Source organism: Anabrus simplex, chromosome 8 (assembly GCF_040414725.1).
Source record: "Anabrus simplex isolate iqAnaSimp1 chromosome 8, ASM4041472v1, whole genome shotgun sequence".
Lineage (NCBI taxonomy): Eukaryota > Metazoa > Arthropoda > Insecta > Orthoptera > Tettigoniidae > Anabrus > Anabrus simplex.
In genome coordinates this window covers 16,153,165-16,179,797 of record NC_090272.1, presented here as the reverse complement: position 1 = coordinate 16,179,797, position 26,633 = coordinate 16,153,165, and the positions used below count along the sequence as shown (strand labels likewise).

General features: G+C 39.2%; 1 protein-coding gene across 1 annotated transcript in view; it reads right to left on the bottom strand.

Moving 5' to 3' along the window:
- Positions 1–4,084: 4,084 nt before the first annotated feature.
- The window catches only part of OstDelta (oligosaccharide transferase delta subunit), a 427,988-nt gene continuing 405,439 nt past the window's right edge, over positions 4,085–26,633 (bottom strand). The window contains exons 13-14 of the mRNA XM_067152997.2: positions 7,424–7,590; positions 4,085–4,371 (exon numbers count right to left, since the gene is read on the bottom strand). Of these exons, the coding sequence (XP_067009098.1) occupies positions 7,448–7,590 (143 nt within the window). The 3' untranslated portion in view covers positions 4,085–4,371; positions 7,424–7,447. The remainder of the gene's footprint in view (positions 4,372–7,423; positions 7,591–26,633) is intronic.

Sequence of the window (26,633 nt, the reverse complement as noted above, 5' to 3'; positions counted from 1 at the left end):
ACCGAGCTTTGAGAGACCTGCATAGGAACAAGGCACCTGGAATTGATGACATTCCCTCTGAATTACTGACTGCCTTAGGAGAAATCAGCATGGCGAGGTTATTCCATTTAGTATGTAAGGTGTATGAGACTGGAGAAGTGTCATCTGATTTTGGGCAGAATGTTGTTATACCTAATCCCTAGAAAGCTGGTGCTGACAAGTGTGAAAACTACTGCAACATTAGTTTAGTATCTTACGCCTGCAAAATTTTAACCCATATTATTTACAGAAGAATGGAAAGACAAGTAGAAACTGAGTTGGGAGAAGATCCATTTGGGTTCAGAAGAAATATAGGAACACGTAAAGCAATCCTGACTTAACCCCCGATCTTAGAGGATCGAATTAAGCAGGGCAAGCCCACATACATGATGGTTTTTTTTTTTTTAAGTTTATTTATTGTCGCTTTAACTTAGAAAGTCATATCGCAACATTCATAATTATACGTAAATTAATACAATTAAAAAATAACATTAGTACATATTGATCAGATAGTGGTTACATGCCTTTGAATAGATTTGTTTGTCTAAAGAACTTAATGATGTTTTTACACTGAGTATCTTTGTTCAAGATGTCACATACACTATTATTCTGGTTTAAGTTACACAATTGTCCTTGTTGATCATATAGATGGCATTCTAGTAAAACGTGGTCAACAGTTTTTCCTTTTTGAGGAGTGTCTCATATTGGTGGAGGTTTCTTAGAGAAGATACGTGCAAGAATCATTTGCTATGGCCTATACGTATTCTAGTAATGAGCACTTGTTCTCGATGCTGGAGGAATGAAACATCAAATTTATCTGTAGATCCACACCTGATATCATGGAGTCTTGTGGGTTGTTTCCGTGTCCAGTCAGTTAACCATTGTTTTCGGATCTTTGTAGCAAGAAAAGGAGCAACATCTGTCCTCCTCCAACACTGCGTCCCAGTCCAGGTTTCTTTCTATAATGCTGCGTTGGATGGTATCCTTCCATCTCAATCGTGGTCGTCCAGGCCTCTCCTTCCTTGGATTTGCATTTCCATCATCTTTTTTTGCCATTCTTTCGTCGCTCATTCGCTTTATGTGCCCAAACCATCTTAGTCGGCTCTTCTCTATTCTATCATTCATTTTTTCCACTCCAATTTCTTCCCGGATTTTCTCATTCCTTATTTTGTCCCTTCTACTCTTCTGTATCATACTCCTCAAGAACTTCATTTCGGCTGCCTGTATTCGACTCTCATCCTTCTTTGTCATTGTCAAAGTTTCTGCTTCATAAGTTGTTATGGTTACGTAATACATCTTGTACATAGTATCCTTTGCTTCTGTTGGCACATCTTTGTCCCATAACATGTTTCTTACACTATGATAGAAACAACTTCCAGCTTGAATCCTTTTACTAATCTCAGCATCCAGTCGAGCATTCTCCATTAATTCACTCCCCAGGTATTTGAACATTTCCACTACTTCGAGGGGCTTGTCTGCAAGTCTAATCTGACCTTTCCCTTCTTTCTCCCCTCTAGTCATAACAAGAGTTTTACTCTTTTCTACACTTATTTTCAATCCACATTCTTCGATCTTCCCATTCACCACATTCAACTGTTCTTGAACCTTCCTGTTGTCTTCTCCCCAAATGACAATATCATTTGCATATAACATCATGTTCATTTCTCTTCCTCCCTATGCTGTTTTTGCTGTTCTCATGATGTCATCCATTACTATTGTAAACAGGATTGGTGATAGAACACTTCCCCTGTCTCAGCCCACTAGTTATTTTGAACCAACTTGTCCTGCCAACTTGTGTTTGCACGCAACTACAACATTCCTTATACAATGCCATGATCATTTTTATTAATTCCTGTCCAATTCCTTTTTGCACCAGACTGTCCCAAACTTTCGTCCTGGGGACATTGTCATATGCCTTTTCAATGTCAATGAATGTCATCACCATATCATTCTCGTACTCCCAATGCTTTTCCATTAGTTCTCATAATGAAAGTGGGCTCTATTGTTGACCTTCCACTTCTGAAACCAAACTGATTTCCCTGTATCTGATTCTCAACCCTCAACCTTATTCTACTTTCCAGTATCCTTTCCATTATCTTAGCAACATGGGATATTAGAGTAATTCCACTGTAGTTCTTCAAAACTTTATCATCTTTCTTAAAAATTGGGGTGATTATTCCTTTTTGCCAATCCTCAGGGACCTCCTTATTCTCCCAGACATTCCTGAGAACCCGATATGTCCACTGCAGGCCTACAGCTCCAGCTGCCTTTATCATCTCCACTGAAATTTAATGAAAATACAATTATCAACAAATAATAGACGTCATTGTTGCCATTCACAATGCACCGTATACTCAATGACCTTTCGTTTTGACTACACTAAATTTATACCTAAGCGTCACGACACCCAATGAGTTTCCTTCCATGCCAACCACATTCACCGTGCTTATGGAGCATATTCATGAACCCGGGACTTTAACCAGACAACTTCCAATATGACTACGCCTATAGAAACTCATTTTACATTCTTGAAAAAACGGTGGAATATTTTTCCCAGCCCCAGATGGTTATGAACTGAGGTTAGACCACTCTGCATATTACTATATAGTGTTAATGCTGCAATCGTCAACCAACGGCTGAAACAACGAGACGCACTTGGGACCAGATATTTTGCTGCTCTCTTGTAAATATGTATTATAAGCTTGTAATTTCCCAACTGTTCAATGGAATATTGTAAAATTACTGTATAGTTACCCTGCCAAACTGTGATCGTTCAACCAACGGCAGTAATTAGTGTTATGAACATTGACGCCAGACACTTTATACCCTTTCTCCCCAAACTGCTTCCATGTAAATATATGTATAAACTTTATGATTTCCTGTAATTTTCCAATAGAGTAGCGTCAATTATTCTTTGGACCACCACTGATGGACACTGCGAAAATACCCTGTGATTTTACGCATTGGTGCCGACTACTGAGTCTATAAACATATATTGTTTATCTGTATCGTCACTGAACTTTTTTTTTTTTTTTCTACTGTAGTATGTTAAGTTTGTATCTTAGTATTTACAATTTAATTACTAATCAGGTACCTGATTCATGCCTTGAGGTGGTACTATGACTGATGATGCCCTAAGGGTGAAACATGTCTCAAATGGAAATAATAATAAATTACTAAATGTTTAAAAATTTATAATGTATTGAATAGGTGATACAATAAACCCTTTAGCATCCTGCATATAGTATCTTCAATATGGATTAAAAATTATATTCATCACTTGCAATACCTGTAGGCCTACGACACGCTGATCGCCGCGCAATGCGGAGACAACGCTCTCGAAATCTCTCAAAATTTCTCACGAGAAATAGTGCCTGCGCTAGTCTCGAGAAATCTCGAGATCTAGTCTCAGACTGCCCATCGCTACACAGACCCATCATTTTAAGGAGAAATCTAGTAAAAGTATGCTAACAAGTTACTATTCCACACAATTTAGGTAGCCGCAGTTCATTACTACCGCATACTTCTAATACTGATAAAAGTAGCCTTGTACTAATTCAAGATGGTTTGAAAGCTAATGGTAAGAAATCTAATAGTGTTAGATTTGGACTGAACATCTCATCACTCATGGATATCTCAAAATTTTTCCTTCAATTAAGTCTCTTCTGTTAACCTAAGAAAGGAAATTGTGTATCAGGAAATATATATGCAAATCTCTGAATGCACTTGTTACTCTTAAATAATTTCTTTACTGGCTACAGAAATTTATTATATAACACAAAGCCCCTTTCATTAAAACCCAAACCGGACCAAAATATGCTAGTCATTCTACTCCCTGCAAACCACGAGCCTTATCTGTGATGATGAACACTGGGAAGTTATATTGCACCGCAAGATTTGTGAACAAGAAATTCAGACTATCCGTGACTTAGGAGCCACAATAGTCATGATGGAAGAAGGTGAGCAGAATTGGGATAAATCTAGAGACCAAATCTGGCTTTGAGATAAACAATAGCTTACAATGCTGTAATGTGGTGGTTGGGAATTCATACAGAGCGTACAAGAATGAAGTATGAAAAAGCTTTATTACTAATGTCTTCAGGTCCTTGAATAGCACCCAATATGAATAACCCCCATACATTCAACAAACTCCATCTTTAACACCAAAAGACAAAACTTACATACAAAACAACAAATAATTAAAAGAATCCTGAGTGTGAAACAAAAATGAATATCACAACATGAATAACACACAATACACTTTTTTCTCACACTGACAGATCACAATCTTTTAACTTAAAGTTTCAAACACACACTTTTCCACAACTTCAATTTTCCAAATGGACTTCTTTCCTGAAAAACAGAAAACAGATAATTTAGAAATATCTAATACAGAGCAGAGTAATAATTACTTGAACTTTAACACATAAAAAATTATAATACTTTCAACACAAAAATTAGGGGAGCAGGTTTCTAATGCTGTGTAGAATCTTGACATATGGATTTGTGAAAAGAAACACATGTTGGCGAAGGAACTTCATGCTTTATTTAATTAACGACAAAACCATCGCCACTGCACTTAACCATACATCATAATTCGCAACACAACAAATGAATTACCACAATCACAATGTAAAGTTCTTGCTGAACACTCTGCATACCCGAGCGACAGTTGTCTATTACCGTGTTGCACATCCCCTACCTTCAATCACAGCTGCACACCTGCGTGCCATGCTGTGTATGTCTGTGGAACGGGGTTCCAATCCTCAACAAGTATTTCACTTTGTTTGTGGAGCATTTCTCTGCTGTCTCTGCAATGCATCCCATAAAAGCTCCAGTGGATTTAGGTCAGGGCTCCTTGCAGACCACTCCATCACAGAGATGTGCAATCACTGGAGATGATCTCTGGTGTTTTGTGCAGTATGGGCTGTCGCATTGTCATGCATAAGCAAGAAATCAGGCCCTACACCAAGAGCAGCAGGAGCAATAGGGTCGTTCACAATATCTCTGATGTACACCACAGCATTCACAAGGCCAGGTACTACCACATAATCCGTACGATTATCAATCATGATCCCTCCCTGCACCCTGACCTATCCACCACCATGTCTGTCCCCTTCCTGCATAATTCCTAAAACGAATCGCTGACCTCGTTGTCTCCACACGCGTTGACGGCCATCCAGTCCATTTAAGGTAAACCCGGACTCATCTGTAAACATTACCTGACGCCAGTGTCTCAGCAGCCAGTGACAATGTTCTCAGGCAAATGCAAGACGAGCCCTGCAGTGTTCCCTAGTGAGTGGGGGTTACACGAGCAGGTTTCCTAGAGCGTATGTTATCCTCTTTTAATCGATTGTGTATGGTCTAAACACACTAAACACACAGCTGAGCACCAGAGGAATTCTCTGGCACTACTGGTGGCCCATCTTAGTGCTGATAACCATAGGAATCTGTCTTGTTGAGCAGTAATTTTCTGTTTGCAGTCTTTTCCTCGGCGTCTAACATATCCTCTTGTCTCAGCATAACGATGCCAGAGTCTGTGCACAACAGATGGAGACACTGTGAGGTCGATAGCTACATACCAAATTGTTTTCCCTTCTTGACGTAGGGCAAGAGCTCGGGACACTTCCGCTTTGCTTATATGCCTCATGCTGAACGTCTCATATTCGAATAATGCATATCAATGTCCCCAGTAAAGTGGCAAAAGTGCTTCATGTACTGCTGACTACTTTGTATTGAGACCCGATCGGACTGGAAGCATGTTTATGTTAAATAGAGTAACCTCTATGCAATTAAACCACCGTGACTGTGTTACTATAGTGTGTGGCAATTCGTGTCAACTTGTACGTGTTTCATGCTCCACAACAAACTTTTACAGCACGTCAAACATTTGTTCATTAAGAGATAAGAATTTCATATTGTACCATATTGAAGTGAGTTAAAAGAAGGTATATAAAGGTTCTACCTTTTAATACTATTAAAATAAAAAATGTAACTTTACATTCCTATTTAATTTAAATTGGTACTGGCTTTGACCTGTATTCACAGTCATCATCAGCCAATTACCAATAAGTATAAAACAATGCATAGAAGAATAAAATGCGAAGTTTAAAAAATTCTGCTTGGTTTCTGCTAGTGAAGCACTAAAATCTTCAAGGAGCACTGTGCATTGAAATAGAGCCAAAAAACACAAATAAGATGCAATTTATGGAGTACTATAACACATAAGGGAGCACTGTGCATGGATTTTCAAAGTTATGTAGAAGTCTAAAGTCAAATACGTATTTTTATTTGTAGTTTATGAGGCACTGTATAATTTTTAGTATCAGTAATGCGTGTCTATGAAGAAGTCATAGATCAAATACGTTATTAAGACATGTATCTTCGAGAGCACTGTGTGTGAAGAAGAATCAAATACACACTTAAATGTAGTACGGAATAAGTACTTGAAGAGTTCAGGTGCAGTTATGAAGCACTGTATAATTTTAGAGATTAGCACTGCATATCAACAGATCCAAAAATAATGAAAAAGTCGTAGATCAAATACGTATTTAAAAGTACAGAGTAAGTTTTTGAAGAGTTCAGATGAAGTTTATAAGGCACTGTATAAATTTATAAATTATCACTGCGTGCAAATAGATCCAAAAACTATGTAAAAGTCGTAGATCAAATGTGAACTCGAAGTACGGAGCAAGTTCTTGAAGAGTAGATCGGCACTGCGCTTCCAAAAGTTACGTAAGTTACAGTGACTCAAAAACTACAACTAAAAATACGTATTTGACTTTAGACTTCTACTGTATATACCTTTGAAATCTCAAAACACAGTGCTCCCTTATGTGTTATAGTGCTTCATAAACTGCATCTGACAGCATCATCTAAACTTCACTTTTACCTGTCCATCTTATTTTTGTTTTTTGGCCATATTTCAACACACAGTGCTCCTTAAAGATTTTAGTGCTTCACTAGCAGAAACCAAACAGAATTATTTAAACTTCACATTTTATTTTTCTATTAATTTATTTTAACTTAGTATTGAAAGGTTGAACCATTATATTATACCTTATTTTAACTTAGTAATAAACATCTGTTCCCCTAATTTTTGAGCCGAGTGTATTATCTATGAAGATCCTGCAGAAGAATTTATGCACACTGAATTACTGGTGCAGGTTAGACCTTTCAATGTTTATATGGGATTATAGGTTCAATGGACTTCACTGGAGGTTTACGACCCTCTATCAATGTACATCCTAGTGAAAATTCTTTGAAGGATCAAAACTCTCCTATTTTACCTATGATCAGTCGCCTAAGTACTTCTTTAAACAAAATGAACACCATCAGCCCTTCCTTTCATGACAAATTTATTTCTTATCCTCTGAAGTTAACAAGTTTTTTAATAGTTACTTACACTCTGATAAAGCCCACTCTTTTTCTATCGATTTCTTCTTTCACTGGCTATTTTTGCTAACATTTTGTTACCGCATAAGAACGTAACAATGCCAATACCCAAAAGGTATTTAATAGTTTGGAACATGTTCAGCTGAAGCCAGAATATTCCAAACAGTGCAAAAATACCTGAAACAAATAAGTCAATCTATTAAAATTTTGAAGTAGAGTAGTGAGTTATGACAAGGGTAAATTTATCAAAATATTTGTTGCTGCGAAATGGAACAAACAAATGACAGGTCAGCGCTAGAAGGGGAAACAGGTACATACAGTTCATTACAACAACAATCTCCACGCCTTCACATAGATGAGCTCTCTACTTATCAGTCCCAATCTCCTACCTCAGCCCCTGACAAACATATTTCTACTTCCCAGCTTTGTCAGAAGTGCAGACTTGACAGATCAAGACTGAAGACCTGGCAGGCTAGCGAAAACAGCGGCTTTCAAACCTATTTAGGGTCCACCGAATTTCTTTACTGCTGAAAGAAGCTTAATACTAGTAAACATTCATCCGAGTGACTTGGACGCATAGCTGGGAGCTTGTATCCGAGAGATAAAGGGTTCGAACTCCACTGTCGGCAGCCCAGAAGATGGTTTTCCATGGTTTCCCATTTTCACACAGGGCAAATGCTGGGGCTGTACTTTAAGGCCACGGCCGCTTCCTTCCCACTCCTAAGCCTTTCCTATCCCATCGTCACCATAAGACATATCTATCAGTGCGACGTAAAGCAAATAGCAACAGGAGTAAATATTCAGCAGTTACCAATACTCTGAAGTAAAATGTTCATTTTTTTTAATGCATTCAATTTTCTTATATCTATATTTACAAAATAACAAACCGTTGGTGCACTTCATATTTGCAGAGGTGCCAACCTTTGAAGTGGGTTATCACCTATCAGTAATCCCCCTTTTAACCCCCCTCTGTAAAAACGTTTACGAGTCAAATCCAGCTACTTTTCAGTGTAGGTTTTCTTGAAACATACTTCCCCCTGAGGTGACATTTTCATCTTCAGAACCACAAGCGATTCCAGTGTAGATGTACTTAATGTAGGCCTGAATTCTCTCTGATTTTTCCTAACAACAATGAAAACTCTTTCTGTGGGCGAGTTACTGTGAGGTACACTTAGTACTGCAAATACATTACTTAAGGTTTTATACTTAATTTGTCCACTTTCATTTTTAAGCTCTGCAATGTTGCTCCAATTCACATCAATGTTAGGTCCATGTACAATATATTCAGGGAAAGTATCACACTGGTAAACTGCAAATTCCGCTTCAAGTTTGTCACATTCACTTTCCTTGACCAAACTTAGGAATCTCTGAACAAAATATTAAAGAAAATGAAATGAAATGTCAGGCTCGGCTCGCCAGCTGCAGGTCTTTTTATTTTACGCCTGTAGGTGACCTGTGCATCTTGATGAGGATGAAATGATGATGAAGACAACACATACACCCAGCCCCCGTGCCAGGAAAATTAACCAATGATTGTTAAAATTCCCGACCCTGCCGGAAATCGAACCCGGGACCCCTGTGGCCAAAGACCAGCACGCTAACCATTTAGCCATGGAGCCGGACAATATTCAAGAGATGAATAGGAAACCTTCATTCTGAGAGAGGTGTCTACAACTTCGGCACGATGAAGAAATTTATCATCAAGGGAAAATTTCCTGATAATGTAACTGCAAGCTGCCAGAATTACAGAATTATAAAACATCTCTTCATCACAGTCATCATCTTTGAAGTATGCCCTGGCTTTTGCTCCAATTACCAAGTCCTCACTGGTTTGCTGGTATTTCCTCCACTTGAATTCAACACTCAAACAGGAGGTAAATTCAGAATTTTCGGGCTGTGATCAAACACTACTTGGCCCTCAGAGCCTGTCACAGTTACTTGAAACTCTGGTGAAGAAAAGTAATCTGTCTGCCACGAAAAAAGTGATAAAACAGCTTTTGTACTCACTGTATTTTTTCCTTCGTTTAGAAGGAGGCTCTGTTTCTCTCTCACATACAATATTTTTGGCACTCTCTCTATCACTTTCACCTTCAAAATCGCTTAACAATTCATTAAAATGATCATCTCCATCATCACTTTCCGCTGTGGTTAATAACTGAAAGATTCTGTGATCCGAAATCGCAACTAGATTGTTGTTCCGCCATATTTGGTTACATCACAGATGAACTCCACAGACGTCTACAAAAAGCTCTAAGTTACTTCCCGAAGCTATAATCTCCGATCAATTTATTCTACATAATGCCCAACAGATGGCAGAACATGTCAGAGATCAAATTGGCACACGAAAGTGAACCGGGAAACTCAAAAAATTAAAATTCTAGCGCACCGTCTATAGATGGGCGTGGCAGTGGTGGACAGGCCGCGTCAGCCCGTCTATAGGCAGGCGCAGCACTCATCGGGTTAAAGACAAGAAGTGTACTCTGAAGAACGTAGCAAAACAGTTTTGTGTGTGGGTCTTGCATGAAAGATTTTACAGTTTCAATCTGCTTGGTGCTCTCATTTTTATGGTGGGTCTCACAACCAAACATGTCCGACTCGTTGGCTGAATGGTCAGCGTACTGGCCTTCGGTTCAGAAGGTTCCGGGTTCGATTCCCGGCCGGGTCGGGGATTTTAACCTTCATTGGTTAATTTCAATGGCTCGGGGGCTGGGTGTTTGTGCTGTCCCCAACATCCCTGCAACTCACACACCACACATAACACTATCCTCCACCACAATAACACACAGTTACCTACACATGGCAGATGCCACCCACCCATGTCGGAGGGTCTGCCCTACAAGGGCTGCACTTGGCTAGAAATAGCCACACGAAATTAAAAAAAACTACAAAACATCAGTGTCAAAGCTTCCCACTACTCAAGAATTCTATTTATAGACTGAAGAAACGAGAGCCAACGGGTACTGTACCAGAAAATGTCTATGGCCTGGAACATAGTTTTGATTACATGAATATTACACGATTACATGAATACAGCTCGAACGTATGTGTAGAGTGCACGAAGTAACGGTACGACACGAAGCAGCGAGCGAGATACGTCACCAACTGCAAGTATGCGGATGACGCAACTATCACGTGAACTTCACTCGACACTAGAATATACTAGAAGTATTTTACCAACTTCTAATTCCTCTGAGATATTGAAAAATGACATATCGTGTAGATCATTATCTGAATGTCAACATGCTATAATTTCATGAAAATCGGTCCAGGAATTTGAGTTATTCAGCTAGAAAGAAACTGCATTTTTCACGAAGAGAAACTTCTGACCTCGACAATCCACATAAAATGACAGGGTCCAGCAAGGCATATTCAGTTACAACTTGCAACTCACAGCTGACAGACTATCATGCTGGTCTCCACCTATGGGTCTGCAAGAGTCGAACCCAGTATCTTGTCTTCGATAAATCTTCGTTATACTTGTAAAAATTGTATAGTATTTTGGAACTTAGAAATTTTTCAGTGCTTCGAGACGAACTTAAACATTCTACGATGCCATTTCAGAACTTATAATAATTCTGCGATTCAGAAACTTAGTATTTTTTGTGCTAGAAAGTGAACAACTTCACTTAACTTAGTCTTGTACTAACACTCAAATGTGATTTACTTTGAACTGTTATAGTGAATAACTGACCAAACATTAAGGCTATTTTGTGAAACTTTAGCTGAATACTAACTTTATTTAGTGGAAATAATCCATAATATCTCTTTAATTCATGTGCAACAAATAGTTAGGAAAACTTGAGCTAAACCAGACTTGTGTCGCGAGTGAACTACATTTTACAGTTCGTAGCATAATAGTCATTTGATCTCGTATTCAATTAGAATCCAACATTTGTTATACATTGAACAAACTTTGAATTACGTGTGTAAATAGTATAAATTGTGTTTTGAACTGTGCTTCCAATTAGTCAAGCAATAATTACTTTCTGCTAGTGACTTAACATTTTAAAACTGCACTTACGAGGGAACACGTGCATGTGATACACACGGATTTGGTTGAAATTTGGTAGAAATATTCGTGGGAGGCAGTATCAAATCAAAATCTCTTTATTTGCAAATGAGGTGTCTACCTCAGTGGCAAATGGTACACTAAAATATATTATTGTCAAGCACTAAATATTAAATTAACAAGAGAAGAAAATTTTCCTATAATACAATATTATACAATTTACGCTAACAATTTTTTCTAATAAACACACAGCTCAGCCTTAATAAATTTATATTGTTTACAAAATTCTACTTATAATATCTCCTGTACTACTTACAAATATAGTCAACTGATATACAGTATGTGGAATTACTTCAAATGATACTATACAACTGGTATAAGATTAATATTTACATTGTATTTATATACTTTTTTTTCTTTTTTTTTTCTTTCTTTACCCATTCTGGAACCTAAGTAGCATAACGACCTGCTGCGTCTTAACCAGAGTCCCTTTTGCCACCATTTTTCAGAGTTCCTGAAGGGCCTTCACAGCTACCGTAGCAGTCCCAGGGCCCTCGAAGTCCCCACTGTACTTCACCCCTACAGGCAATCCCCTACTTTGGCTGTCCAAACTCCTTAGACCACGGGATGGAATTAATTTATTCACACATTTTTAAATTTACAATAACCTGCACTGGTCGAATGCCCTCTAACACTTCATTTATTTTCTCTGTTGCTGTTTATTCTCTTCTTGAATATCTGTACAGATTTTGGAAAAGGATCAAACACTACCCCTGGTAAACTGTTCCACTCCTTCACACCCTTCCCAATGAATGAAAATTTACCCCAGTCGCTTCTGCTAAAGTTCCTTCTAATTTTATATATGTGGTCTGTCCTGCCGATACAATTATTTCCCAACTGAAGCCTCGCACGGATATCTCCCCATGCTTTTTCTCTTGTATAGGCTCTATATAATCCTATAAGTCTAGTTTTCTCCCTTCTCTTACTTAAAGTTTCCCACCCAAGTTCCTTTAACATTTCTGATACACTACTCTTTCTCCTGAAATCCCCTGTTACAAATCTTGCTGCTTTCCTCTGCACACTATCTATTTCTTTTATTAGGTACTCTTGGTGAGGATCCCAAACACTGTTCGCATATTCCAATAATGGACGAACCATACTTAAGTAACTTTTTGTTTTAATTCTTTATTGCATCCTTTAAGTAGCCTCATTATGACATGTAAAGATCTGTATGCTTTCCCAACAATGTCATCAACATGACCCTTCCAGTGCAAATTACTTTCAAATCTCACACCTAAGTATTTGCACTTGCCATCTTTTGGGATAACTACCTCATCCAAAGTATATTCGAATTCAGTTTTAAAGCTCCTGTTTGTAAAAGTTGTAACAGTTGATTTGCCTCCATTAACCTTCATATTATTTTCTTCAACCCATTCTTGGATACTCTCAAGGTCCCTTTGTAATTTTGAACAATCGTCAATGTTATTTATTTCCCTATAAACAATTATGTCATCTGCATATAATCTTATTTTTGATGTTATATTGTTCCCTAAATCATTTGCGTATATTAAGAAAAGTAACGGACCGATTATACTACCCTGTGCAATTCCTGGGATACATTATTTCCTACTTTGACTTCTGAACCCTTGAATTTAGAAATGTTTTTATCCAACGTGTAACCCTTACGTCCAATCCTATTCCCTCCAATTTCTTTAATAGTATTTCATGTTCCACTCTATCAAAGGCTTTGGAAATATCTATGGCTATGCAATCTAACTGGCCTCCAGAATCCAATTGATCGGATATGTCTTGCTGAAATCCCACCAGTTGTGCTTCACAAGAAAATTTCTTTCTAAATCCATACTGGCTCCTCATGAACCAATTTTTATCATCACATATCCCTCTGATGTACTTTGATATTAAACTCTCCAGTATTTTATAAACTATACTGGTCAGGCTGATTGGTCTGTAGTTCTCTGGTTTCCTTTTACCACCCTTTCCTTTATAAATTGGTATTAATTTAGATTCCTTCCATTCCTTTGGTATTACACTATTATTTATGACAAAGTCAAAGAGAAATTTTAAATAAGGCACTATGTACCACCATATTGTCTTTAATACCTCCCCAGTAATGTGATCACTTCCTGCTGCTTTTCCTTGCTGAAGCAGTTGGATTTCTCTGAAAATGTGAATGAGAAGCTTCTTGTTTCCCTCTGTGTCTCTCCCTCTCTATCTTCTGTTTCGGTTTCCAACCCCTGACAATCGTCTACTGAATCTCTGAATTCCCTACTAAATAGGTTTGCTTTCTCAGTATCTGTTAAATAGTTTTCACCCCCTTCTCCCGCCACTGTAGGAATTTGGATTCCTTTTCCTTTTTGATTCCTGATATATGAATACAGCTTTTTCCATTTCCCTTTGTGGTTATTACCCTGGAAGTATGCCATTCATATAATTCTCTTTTGCTTCCTTTTTCACTCTATTCAGTTTCCTAATTAGCTGTTTTCTAGTTTCTCTACCCTCCCTACCCTCTTTGATTTTCCTGTTTACTATTCTACATTTTCTTTTTAATTTTCTTATTTCCCTTGTATAATAAACAGGGTCTGAGGGCATTTTACCCTTCTTAACAGGTACAAATCTCTTCTCTCCTTCCCAAATGATTCCTTTAAATTTAGCCCAAAGTGTATCCACATTACTCCCTTCACTTATCCAACAACTGAATTGTGATTTAAGGTAAGTCCCAAATTCATCAACTTTAGTTTTTCTGTACAATTTCTTGTCTTGTATAACCCTCTTATTAAGCCTTTTTGGTATGAGTCCTACATCCATTATTACAGCCTTATGGTCTCCTATTCCTTCAATTACCTCAGTTTTATCAACAATTTCCCATGGTTTAACCAAGAATACATCTAGTAAGTTATTGAGACGAGTTGGTTCTTGTACTACTTGTGTAAATCCTCCCTCCCAAATTAACTTATTTGCCAGTTTCTGTTCATGGGCTTTACTTGCAGCTCCATTCCATTCAACTTCACGCAAATTTGGATCTCCCCCAATTATTACCATATCGTTATTATTGTTTTTATGAGTATAATCTATTATTTTCTCAAATGTTTCCATGCCTCTTTCCTCTCTTCCAGGCCTGTATGTTCCTATAATTCCCACCTCCTTCATATTATCACAAACTAAATTTATCCCTAATATTTCATCCCTTTCATCGGTAAGCCATTCATGTGAACAATAAGTTTCCTTCACCAGAATAAACACCCCCCCCCCCTCCCTTTTTATCTCCTCGGTCTCTACGATAGACTGTGTACCGCTCCGGAAATACTTCTCTATTACCCACCCCTTCTCTCAACCACGATTCCACTCCTCTCACCACATCAGTCTCATAAGATTCCATCAATGTACCAAATTTTAATTGTTTATTTACTACACTTTGACAGTTTACCAAGAGCAACCTCAGACCCCCTTCCTCCCTAAAACTTGACTGTTGCAATTGGGTAACTTGAAATTCCTTACTTTCCTGAGTTTCATTTTCTAGTTGACTGAGCCAGCTTGAAGTACAGCTGGCTCTTTCTACTAGTTTTCCTGGTCAGTATTATAACTCAAGGGAGTTGCCTGTTTTACAGTACATATCTTAAGATTAATAAAATCTAGAACAATATTTGCTATCTTTTGTTTACCTGAATTGTTTAGATGGAGGCCATGTTTTGTATAACAGTATCTCTCAAAACTGCTGCATTCAATAAACTGAGTATTCCGAAAATGTTTACAAATTTTAACAATATCTGTATTGACCTTGTCCACTTTAATGTTCACACACGAGTCTCTACTCAGAGATCATGCCTGTGGGGCACGTTCACTACAAAGACGTTAGTGTGGGTCAGCTTCCCTAGTGTATGTTTAAGTTGTGATCTTACATTCTTGGCGTCGTCGTGAGCTATGTCGTTCGTACCAACGATGATAAGCACTGCATTGCCGCTCCCGAAGTTCCTAGTTGCTTCTTCTACGTTTTCCAGGACACTGCTGATAGAAGCTCCTGGATATATTTCTCCGGTTGCTGCTATATTCTCGTCGTTTATCACTCCCGCAATTCCCCTTCCTTGGCTATCACCAAACACAGCTACCTTTGCTGATTTAGGCCTAACTGGGTCTTGAATCTGAAATCTAGGCCTAAATTTTAAACTCGGCACGACAACGGCAGCGGATCGCGATGATTTGGTTTCACGCGCGCGATCACTTTCTTCCAGAATTAAATTATTATGGCAGAAAACCTATTTCTGATGTTTATTTCCGGAAATTCAGTTGTAGATTTCTTCTTAGCCGGCCATCCATGAACTACTTGACACCACACGCTCGAGTTTGTTACTGGTACCGGTATATTACTTGAAGAACGGTCAGTCCCAAATTCTAGCGATCGCAGTCTTTATTTTAATTCTTGATTTTCAACTCTAAGAGCCTCATTGTCCCTTTGTAGAATGTTTATAATTTCTAATGCACTTTTGTATTCCTCATCAATTGTTTTCGGTGCTTCTTCATCAACGCCGTCGCCAACTACAACATTCCGAACACACTGCTCACAAATCCAGTCAACATTTTCATTCGTTTTTACGTCTCTAGGGCAATTTCCGCACTTATAATGCCACCATCGATCACATGAATCACAAACATTCCATTTTTCACTAATCTTCGACATTTCCCGCACTTTTCGTCACATTTTACGGTTAATTTACTCGGAGGATAACACTACCTCGTCATTTCTAGTTATGGATATGCAAAGTGTTTTGTTTCCAAGAAGACATTTTCGAGTTTATCAGTGTTGTAAATAAGAACTGAAAATCGTTAAAATGTAGTTTTTTTAAAGGATAAATATTTGTCAAGTAAGTCTGAGTACTAATCTCTGCTTTTTTAAAAGTCTGTTTCATTCTTTCCCACAGAATAAAATAAAGAAATAATGATCTGAGAAGTTTGTCTTTTCACGTGATGTTCTTTGTTCTAATTTTACATTAAGAGTGCGGTTTATTTATCATATTGTCTTTATTTCTCAGCTTGTAATATTTTCGTAACTTTCCACAAGCGCTCTGTGTAGGCATCAGTTAGTGCTGCTTTCAGACATACAATACGAGAACCAGTTGTTCATGGTATATATCTCGTTTGAAAGACGATGTCTCGACCTTTTATCTGAAATATATATCGAGTTAGTTTGTTTCATCATAAATGTTATTCCCCTCATTCACTTTCGTCCTGTTGCTTTCGGTCTCACTGCAGCTTCATCAGTCCGTGTGACGCGCCGCACTCAGTCGTCGTTTGACTGACAGTAACGTGTTTCAAATATTGTATAATTCAGATGAAAGTTTAGTCGGAAATTGTACTGACAATATTAGCAGCAGTGATCATGAAATGGATGATCTGGCTGTGGTTGATGCAGTGGTAAATGATGAGAGTGACGATGAGGAGGAACCAGTACTTGGAAATTTCGTGTAGGAGACTATAGATCATGATAGAGGGCAAAGGGAAGTTTTCAACAGTGAATTCTGATTCCTGAATTCTCTAATAATACTCAGACAAGTCACAGACACAAACATTGAGCAGTTGTCTTATCGGGTTCGGCTGGCGGAAAGTTTGTTTACAGAATACGCTTGCTTGGGCGGGGAACGAAATATTCAAGGGCGGCGTACACGAGATAATACAGTTCCAAGGTTGCAGGAAAGACATTTTATTGGGAAATTAGCACCCAAGAGTTAGAAATCCAAACCTCAGAGACGTATCGTGTGTTCAAAACACTCTTATACTTGTAGTAACGCTTTAAGTGAATCAATGTACTGTATTTCAGTCGTGCGTAGTTGAAATCTCATCCGGCCGCGGGGTAGGAAGCTCTTTAAATGGCTCCGACACTGAGGGGTTGAATAAAAAACATCTGTACACACAATAGTCAATGATCTGCATTTAGAGCTGTTACCTAGTCATTTCTTATATGATTTCAAAGAACTTTGAAATTGTATTCAGGGTAAGTACAAAACAAGTAATACTACAGTAAAAAACTCACGTAGTTGTTAATAATAATAATAAAGATGATAATAATTGTCATAACTCAAACTTTAAACACTAACTTATCATTTTCTACAGTTCTCCAAAAGTCACAGCTCTATTATATATACAGACACACTTACTGTCCACATATGATTGAAGTCTTGTGCAACGAAGTGACATATGAACTGAGAGAATACTGAGCCTTTCTTCCCAATATAAAACAGGTACCTTTGAGTGGTCATGAGCACGACTCATAGTCCTAGGGCAGGCTAGAGTCGAGTTTAATTGTCAAATGTCAACTAAATACTAATAATACTACTAAAATTCATTAAACTAATAAATAGTATAACCTAATAGCCTACCTACTTACTAGCTACTTTAGAATTATGTTTTGACTACCTTTTTAACACTGCAAATAAATCCATCTATTATTTAAACCTCTCTGTAAGAAGAGGACAGTGAATGCAAGTGGGTATTATTTTCAAATGAGCTGAGCTCGAGAGTACAATATAGCATTTCAGCGTACCATGGCTCTGTATGTATTGCTTCAGAGGAAGTTCGGCTCTCCCCCAATGACCAGTATAAAAACATTCTAGTGTTATTTAATGTCCAGTGTGCTGATAAGGAGCCGTCTATATCTTGTGTCCTACTGAGCCGTGCTTGCGCAAGATTCTTTCGGTGTGCCATAATTCACTGTCTCCCTGCAACAAAAGCTCGGCTCCCCGCCAACGTCCAGTGTCCCGCTAGCAACCCCTGAGTGTGCCACTCAGCACTGTCTGCTGGGGGTAAGCTGAATCGATACACTGCCTCGAATCATGCATTCAGTAGCCAACACTACTCTGTACCTACTCCTAAGAACTGAACACCCTTTATTAAGTCTCATGCTCCTTTTCTTGGTATATTACTGACATGTTTCAAAATTTTGTGACCCCCTGCGCCACAAACAGCATGATACATTTTCAAAGCGTTTTACCTTTTAGAACTCTAATCAAAAAGATCTCTGCGTTGACTGGTAATTCGGCTGCTGCTTTTTGTGCACAGATATGTATGAGATGACATGAAGAACCCAGGACATCAACAGAAGAATGCCTGCCCTTCACAACAAATTTGCCAACACCTTTATTTACCTCCATCACTGTCAGATGAAAAACAAATGCAATTTTCCCATGGAATGGCTAAAGAGACACTTCACTATTAATAACTGAGAAATTTCCCTCACCTGTATTGTCGGTACCCTCTAACAACGACAATAGAAGAGTTGATATTTGGCCTATCTCAGCATTAAAGAAAGAGACAACTATAGGATAAAGTTTAACTGTATATGAATCCGTACGACCATCAGTAGTCAAAGAAAAAGGCGTTATTTGCAAAAGTACACTTATTTCCTTTTTTGCCTCAGATACTGCATTTTCCAGGGTATCTGTGGAACGCAGAGAGGTGAAAGAAAGTGCGGGCTTGAATGGGTCTAACTACAATATCAAGAATTAAATTAAAACTTTAACAAAGGTTATATTTCTTTCAATATAAAAAAAACTTAACAAATTTCCACTAGGTGAAATCACAATGAAAAATCAGGTACAATGCCAATCTTTTCTTTTTCTAGGGGCTTTACGTCGCACCGACACAGATAGGTCTTATGGCGATGATGGGATAGGAAAGGCCTAGGAGTTGGAAGGAATCGGCCGTGGCCTTAATTAAGGTACAGCCCCAGCATTTGCCTGGTGTGAAAATGGCAAACCACGGAAAACCATCTTCAGGGCTGCCGATAGTGGGATTCGAACCTACTATCTCCCGGATGCAAGCTCACAGCCGCACGCCTCTACGCGCACGGCCAACTCGCCCGGTAATGCCAATCTTGAAACGAGACTTGGAAAAATCCAAATTTCAGAATTTTAACAATTTTGGGCTTCAAGCCTCTAGTTTTAGAGTTTCTGAGCTACCAGCTCAAGTTTACAATTCAAAATGAGGAATAATTTAGTCAAGGGCAGAAATACCCTAATTCAAGAGCACTTGCTCCCTAAATCACAATATCAAGCCTTCCAGAGCCACCTTTCAAAATTACAAAACTTTGAAAAGAGCTAACAGGCTCCCAGTTTCTTCCAGCCTACTCAAGGCAACATTACATCAAAATCTTACAATCTCTAGCCTCTCAAGGCACGACTTACAAAGTGAAATAGTTTAACACAGGGGTATCTAGTACCCAACCTACAGGGCCTTTGCAAGAAAAAAAACTGGTTAAATAAATGGCCTGAACACAAACTGAATGGAGGCGTACACTGCGCTCCCAGATAATAAAATATTAATAATCTACAGGGCTCTAGGCGATAAAACTGGGGCTAGTCCCAAACTACTGAGATGGCTCGCATGGAAATAACTTGCAGAAAAGAAAGGTTGCAAAATCGTAGTCACCTCAAACCAAGATGAAGGGGAGCTCGAGAGGGTAACTCACTCTCTATCCCCGATGTACAGTTAAAGACTTTATGAAATTTTACATCAGCCGAAAGAAGATTTACATTATAGAAAAGTTTGTTACATAGTTAAAAATTCAGGCCTTCCCCTCGGATAAATTCGCGGAGACAGTAAAAAAGATAGAATTTACGTGGCCATTACCTTAATACACACACTCAGAAAGACGACAATCAATAGACAAGGAAACTCGAAAAGCCACAACTTATATACCCTCAGGGAAGGTCAGAGAGAATTCAGGACTAATCTGGACACACCCTCTCAATTTTTATTGGCAAATTCAAAGTAAACAAGAAATGCGGATTTGTTGAAAATTAATTACAAAAATTCATGATTGGCCAGATTCGAAACTGGCGGAAAGAAAAAGAAGTGTTGCTAACCCAAAAATAAATGAACATAGATTCAGTGATGAAAATCTAGAAATACGAAACTTCTTTAAGTTATAAGTTCATCTACCTTGCACCAGAGTGCATGACCATAGTTTTTGGTAGTGTCATCTATAGAAAAATGTCTAAACTTCTTGATGTATAGTGAAACAAAACAAGGAGAAATTCAATCAGTTTAGGAAACTTCACAATAACACAGTTACTTAATATTTCAGTAGTGACATCTTCCAATTAAAGTTCCAACTTCATGTCGTATCTGTTTCACCTTTTGTTCGATAGAAGAGTTCATTAGGGCACTTAGTTTGAATGAGCGGGGTTAAGGTGTACCTCCCGGTACAGACCTCCCCGCCAAATGTCCTTCCTTGGGGTGAGACAGAAGATTTTTCAGAAAACATTTCCAGTTGAAAATTTTTTTTTTCCGAAAGTAGAGTTGTAGAAAAATTAGTAAATCCAGAATTAAAGTGTCCTTGTGTTTATGGAAGTTAAATACATGCTGACATGATTGACGGCAAGACCTGCCGCTGCTGCCGATATTCAAGGACACTTCCTCTAAAGCATTACTTTGTCAATTTTATATTTTTCATCTAAACTGTGTTATGTGGCTGAAGATGTTGATAATATACGAAACATGTACCACTTTTGACCAATAAAAATTGCCTTAGGCAATCATTGTATCGACTAGGTGGAAAATAAATAAATACTTCATTGTGAACTACGAGTTGTAGTCGTGGTGATGGATGCCACAGATCAGATATATACGTGCAGTCCCCAGATGTGTCGGCGGTAGGGTTACCACACTTCAGCCTTTGCCGGGAAGATGGACTCAGGCACACCGTCGAGATGGAGACATCACTGGAGCGAAGTGGGCCCTTTCTCCACTCTGGTATCTCTCGCTAGATGTTGCAGTATGGCGGCTGACAGCTGAGAGGGTAATGAAACAGTAAGATCTAGGTGACAGAGAAGTGTTGTTGGAGCCTTGTGAGTACGATCTTTATTGGCGAGGCAGAGGGGCGGGCAGCGTAGAAAGTGAGTGTGTGTTAAAAGTGCGGGGATGCAGGAGACGGGGGCGTGGTAATGGCCACCAGGAAAATGACCACAGGAAAATTCAGAGGGGATGATCGTACATATCAAGTAAAATACCAAACAGTGCAGAATGCCTTACATCAATTGTTACTCTAATTTTAAAGAACATAACCTTCGACTCCTGCCAAATTTAGTGGCGAAAGTAAACAGAAATGCAATTACACAGGTTTCACCTAGGAGCGATGAACTCTAAAGATCCTCTCTGTGACTGGATTACTGACCAATAATGTAACTGGTGTCAAAAAATCTAAAATGACGCGCGGCACATGGAATCTAGGGGCAAGCTTGCCCGCAGGAACAAAATTCCTAACCACGACTTGATGTCCAACTTAAATTGGTGAGCCTCCATCCACGATCATATCTTTCCCCAACCTTTTCATGTGAAATCCTTAGGTAGTTTTAGCCTTCTTCCATAGATCTCTAATATTATCGGGATCTACTGTCTCTGGTAATACATCATTACGTGACCAAAGGTTAGAGAGCGGCGTGTTAGGAACAAATTTAAACATAAGAGAAGCTGGAGTAAACTTATGGGACTCATGAACCACCGAATTTAAAGCGAAGGCCAACCAATGCAGGGAAGTATCCCACCTGGAGTGATCTTCATGATGAAATGCGATTAGGGCAGATCTAAGATAACGATGGACCCGCTCAGCCAGAGATGGTTGAGGATAAGCCGAAGTAGTTACATGTGATATAGGCAGATCAAAACAGAATTTACGGAATAGGTTGGATGTGAATGCTTTAGAATTATCATAAACTATATATTGATAGGGGCCAAAAGAAGCAAATATGGTATTTAAACTAGAAATAGTGGACTGAGCGGTTGCCAGCTTAGTCAGAAATAACCAGGAAAATCTAGTGAAACAATCTACACACACTAGAATGAATTTATTGGCGTTCCCCATCACTGGGGGGAAGGGTCCGACGTAGTCTATATATAGGCACTCCATGGGGAGTGACGCTTGATGAGATGATATTAAACCTAGCTTAGTGGACAAGGTGGGCTTACTAAGCAAGCAAGATTTACAAGCTTTTACCGATTCACGAATTTTGCCGTCCATATCTTTCCAAATGAACATCTCTCGGATCTTTTCCCGAGTTGCCTAAATGCCACCCTAATGGGGTTTCATGATAGTACTTGAAGATCATAGGCACAAGAACAGCTGGAACCACTACTTTCACTTTTTGATCATGCCTCGATGGGCAACACAAAACCCCGTTTCTCAATACATAAGGGACGACATGTTCCCCAGAAGAAAGGGTTTCCATAATGGGAGCCAGCACCGGATATTCACGTTGGTATTTTTCAATATCCCGAAACAACATGGGGGCATCAGTTAGAATGGCATTAACGCCCGAAGGTATGGGCGTGGGAAGAGAAGAACTATCTTCCCGTTCGGTGGTCTCCACATCATGAGAAAACATGCGGTTTAGTCCATCCGCAACAACATTTTCAGACCCTCTGATATGCCTCACATCAAATTGGAAGGCAGAAATCCTGATGGCCCAGCGGGCTATATGACCAGTACGATGCGGCCTAGTCAAAACCCACCCTAAGGCTTGGTTATCAGTTTCTAGGTCGAACTTGACATGTTCCAGATAGAGTCAGAACTTCTCTACTGCAAATAAAACTGCCAAACCCTCAAGTTCATAGATGGAATATTTGGCCTCTTGACCCGATAAAGTTCTAGAAGCATAGGGGATGGGTCACGTTCCGAGTTCTGTTTCCTGCAGAAGGACGGCAGCAACCGCCGATGATGAGGCGTCGGTTTGGACAATGAATTTCTTTGAGAAATCAGGCATAGCTAAGACAGGGACGTTACAGAGAGCTAATTTCAGATCTTCCTATGCAGTAAGTTCAAGGGTGCGCTCTGTTAGCGAAGTTACGAATAAATTTCCTGAAGAAATTCACCATGCCTATAAAACTGTGGCAATACCTTTGATATCCTTAGGAGGTTTGAAATCACAGATGGCCTGTGTTCTAGAATGATCAATGGAAACACCATCGGGCAACACAATATGCCCTAAGAATGACATGGAAGGCTCAGCAAACGCTACCCTGGATAACTTCACAGTCAACCCAGCCTTACGAAGGCGACCGAGTACGTCCTTTAGATGATTTAGACGGCCTTCAAAGGTCTCAGAAAATAAAACATCATCAAGATAGTGATAGAGGTATTCAAATTTGAAGTCCGAGAAGACCCTACCTAGCAGTCTAGCAGCTGCCCCCATGGGGAGCACGAAAGGCACACGGTTGTACTCATACAAGTTCCAATCCGTGGCAAAAGCGGTTAGATGTTTCGAGTCTTCCGCTAGAGGGATCTGGCCTCATTAAGGTCTACGATGGTAAAAAACTTGGCTTTCCGAAACCATGAAAAACAAGAATGAAGGTCAGGAAGAGGCACAGAATGTAACACTACCTTGCATTTTAAAGCCCTATAATCAATCACAGGCCTGAAGCCATCTTGGGGTTTTGGCACCAGAAAAATGGGTGATGAATACACTGACTTAGCAGGTCGAATAATACCATCTTTTAACATTTGATCGATGATCTCCTTAAGAGCCTTCATTTTAGGAGGAGACAGCCTATAAGGCAGAAATCTAACTGGAATCGAATCCGTAACCTCAATCTTGTATTCGATAAGGTCACTAATGCCAGGAGTATCAGAAAATACATCAGGAAATGACTGACACAATTTATGAATACTTTCAGCCTGCTCCTCAGGTAGATGTCTAAGGTCTAACAACATCTCAAACTGGGTAGGCGAAACAGGTGAACATGACACAGAGTTACATTTTACCAAAAGGAATTTTACAATTATTAGCAAATTTGAAGGTGAACGACTTGCTCTGAATGTCGAGCACCAGACCAGTAAAAGACATGAAGTCAGCCCCCAATATTACACGGCAAGACAAGTGTTTAGCCACAAATAATTTTATTTTCCAGGTGAATTTAGAAATACGAATTTTAGAAAGGATGAAACCTAAAATTTCTAATGGATAAGAGTAAGCTGAAACGCATTTGACAGAAGACGAAATAGGGTCAGGAAGCTTTGGAATACCATTCAGCCGAAATCATAGAACACATTCTCCTTGAGTAATAGAGCAGCGACAGGTTCACTATTCACTTCAATTTTAAGAAAAGGTACAAGTGCGGGGGTCTCCGCCGCAATTCTGAGGCATTCTTTAGGGCCTTCAAATGATAAATTAGAAGAATCTTTACCCTTACCGGAGCTTTCGCTGGGTCTGATAGGGGCTGAGCCTTGGGAAGATGAACATGCTGACTCAGCCGATGACACTAGTCACTTTGTATTATTAGAGTTCGCCGACACTGCACCAGAAGTTGAGCAGGAGCGGGTGCTATTGGCATTAGGGCAAGTCTTGGCTAGGTGAGTAAACGAGCCACATTTGAAACAACCTCATGATGACCCTGCTCCATTATTTGTCCCACATGATTTTACCAATGGGCACTTGTTACGCAGCTGTTCCGTTGACCCACAAGCATAGCACTTGCTAGCACTTGCGGGTGGTGAAAGTTCGGCGAGGTGGGGGCCGAAAAACTATTAGAAGATGGAGTGGGTCCCTTTGCAACTCTTAAGGTGACATGTTACTCCTTCTGCTGACACCGCCATAGCCTCGGCAAACGTTTGGGGACGAGACACAAAACATAAGTAAGATCTATAAGGTGGAGAGATACGTTCAACAATAGTTTGCACTATTTGGTCTTCAGAAAAATGCAGAGCGAAGACTCGGGTATAAAATTTGATATCTTGGATGAAGTCTGCAAGATTTCCATCCAGACGTTGTACCCTAAAATAGAACTTCTGTATTAAAAATGACTTTGCTCTAGCCAGAATGAAATCTGCCAAAAGGTGGGCGTGGAAGTATTCCATGGATGATCGATCAGCAATGGATTTAACTATTTTGTCCGAGAGGACGCCTACTGAATATGGATACATGATTTGAAGAATTTGGGAATGAGAGAGAGAGAACACTAGAGCGTGATCTTGAAATTCAACAAGGAACCTGACAAATGAAATGACATCATTAATGGAATTTACTGAAAATTTAGAAATTGCCCTAAGCAACATAGCCAATGGATGGGGCAAACTACTAAAACAGGGTGACAAAATTGGTGACGGCCAAGAGTGTTGAGAGGCTTGAAACACAGCATTGTTCAAAAAGAAAGGTGGAAATTGTTTTGGATGACCAGACTCAGTTTCCAATGGGGCTGGTGTTTGTTGAGTTGCCCCAGATTTTCTACTTCCTACCATCTTGGAGGAATCCTCCTCACTCGCTATGTTTATCACAGGGGCTTGATTGGTTTTGGAAGCAGGTTACCCAGTCAACAATTGATTAACTCTATTTGACATTTCTGATAGATGGTCAACTAAATCACTAGCCACCTTAGCATGAACATCTTTCAGCTTTAGAGACAATAGCGCCCTAGCCCTATGATAAAAATGGAACAGACTAAGCCTGTACCCTTTCAAGTTGGTTAGCAGACGGGTCGCGTACCTAAAAAAAACTAACTACAGATGCTAGTTTGGTGGTATTGTCAGTGATAGTGGATAAAGTCTCATCAATTTCCTTCTCCCCCAAAACTGGGATACAAATTGGCAATTCTAATGACGAAGTTTGGCAGTATCTGCCGCAACCGTGCCTCCAGATTGAACATTTCTAACGAGTAACTCACAGATCAATTCCTCCTTACGCAAGTACCCAGGAGCGAGGATTACGCGAGGGCCAGACATGATAGAAAACTTATAAATTTAGAAAAATTTCCAGCAACCGAGAAAATTCTTAGAGTTTGGCACGGATTATATTTAGCCGTCAAAAGGGGCTTAATTTAGACCCATTCAACCATGCTCTGCTACCACTTGTTCCAGGGTATCTGTGGAATGCAGAGAGGTGAAAGAAGGTGCGGGCTTGAATGGGTCTAACTACAATACCAAGAATTGAATTAAAATTTTAACAAAGGTTATATTTCTTTCAATATAAAAAGAAAGGAAAAAAACTTAACAAATTTCCACTAGGTGGAATCACAATGAAAAATCAGGTACAATGCCCATCTTGAAGCGAGACTTGGAAAAATCCAAGATTCAGAAGTTTAACAATTTTGGGCTTCAAGCCTCTAGTTCTAGAGTTTCTGAGCTACCAGCTCAAGTTTACAATTCAAAATGAGGAATAATTTAGTCAAGGGCAGAAATCCCCTAATTCAAGAGCACTTGCTCCCTAAATTACAA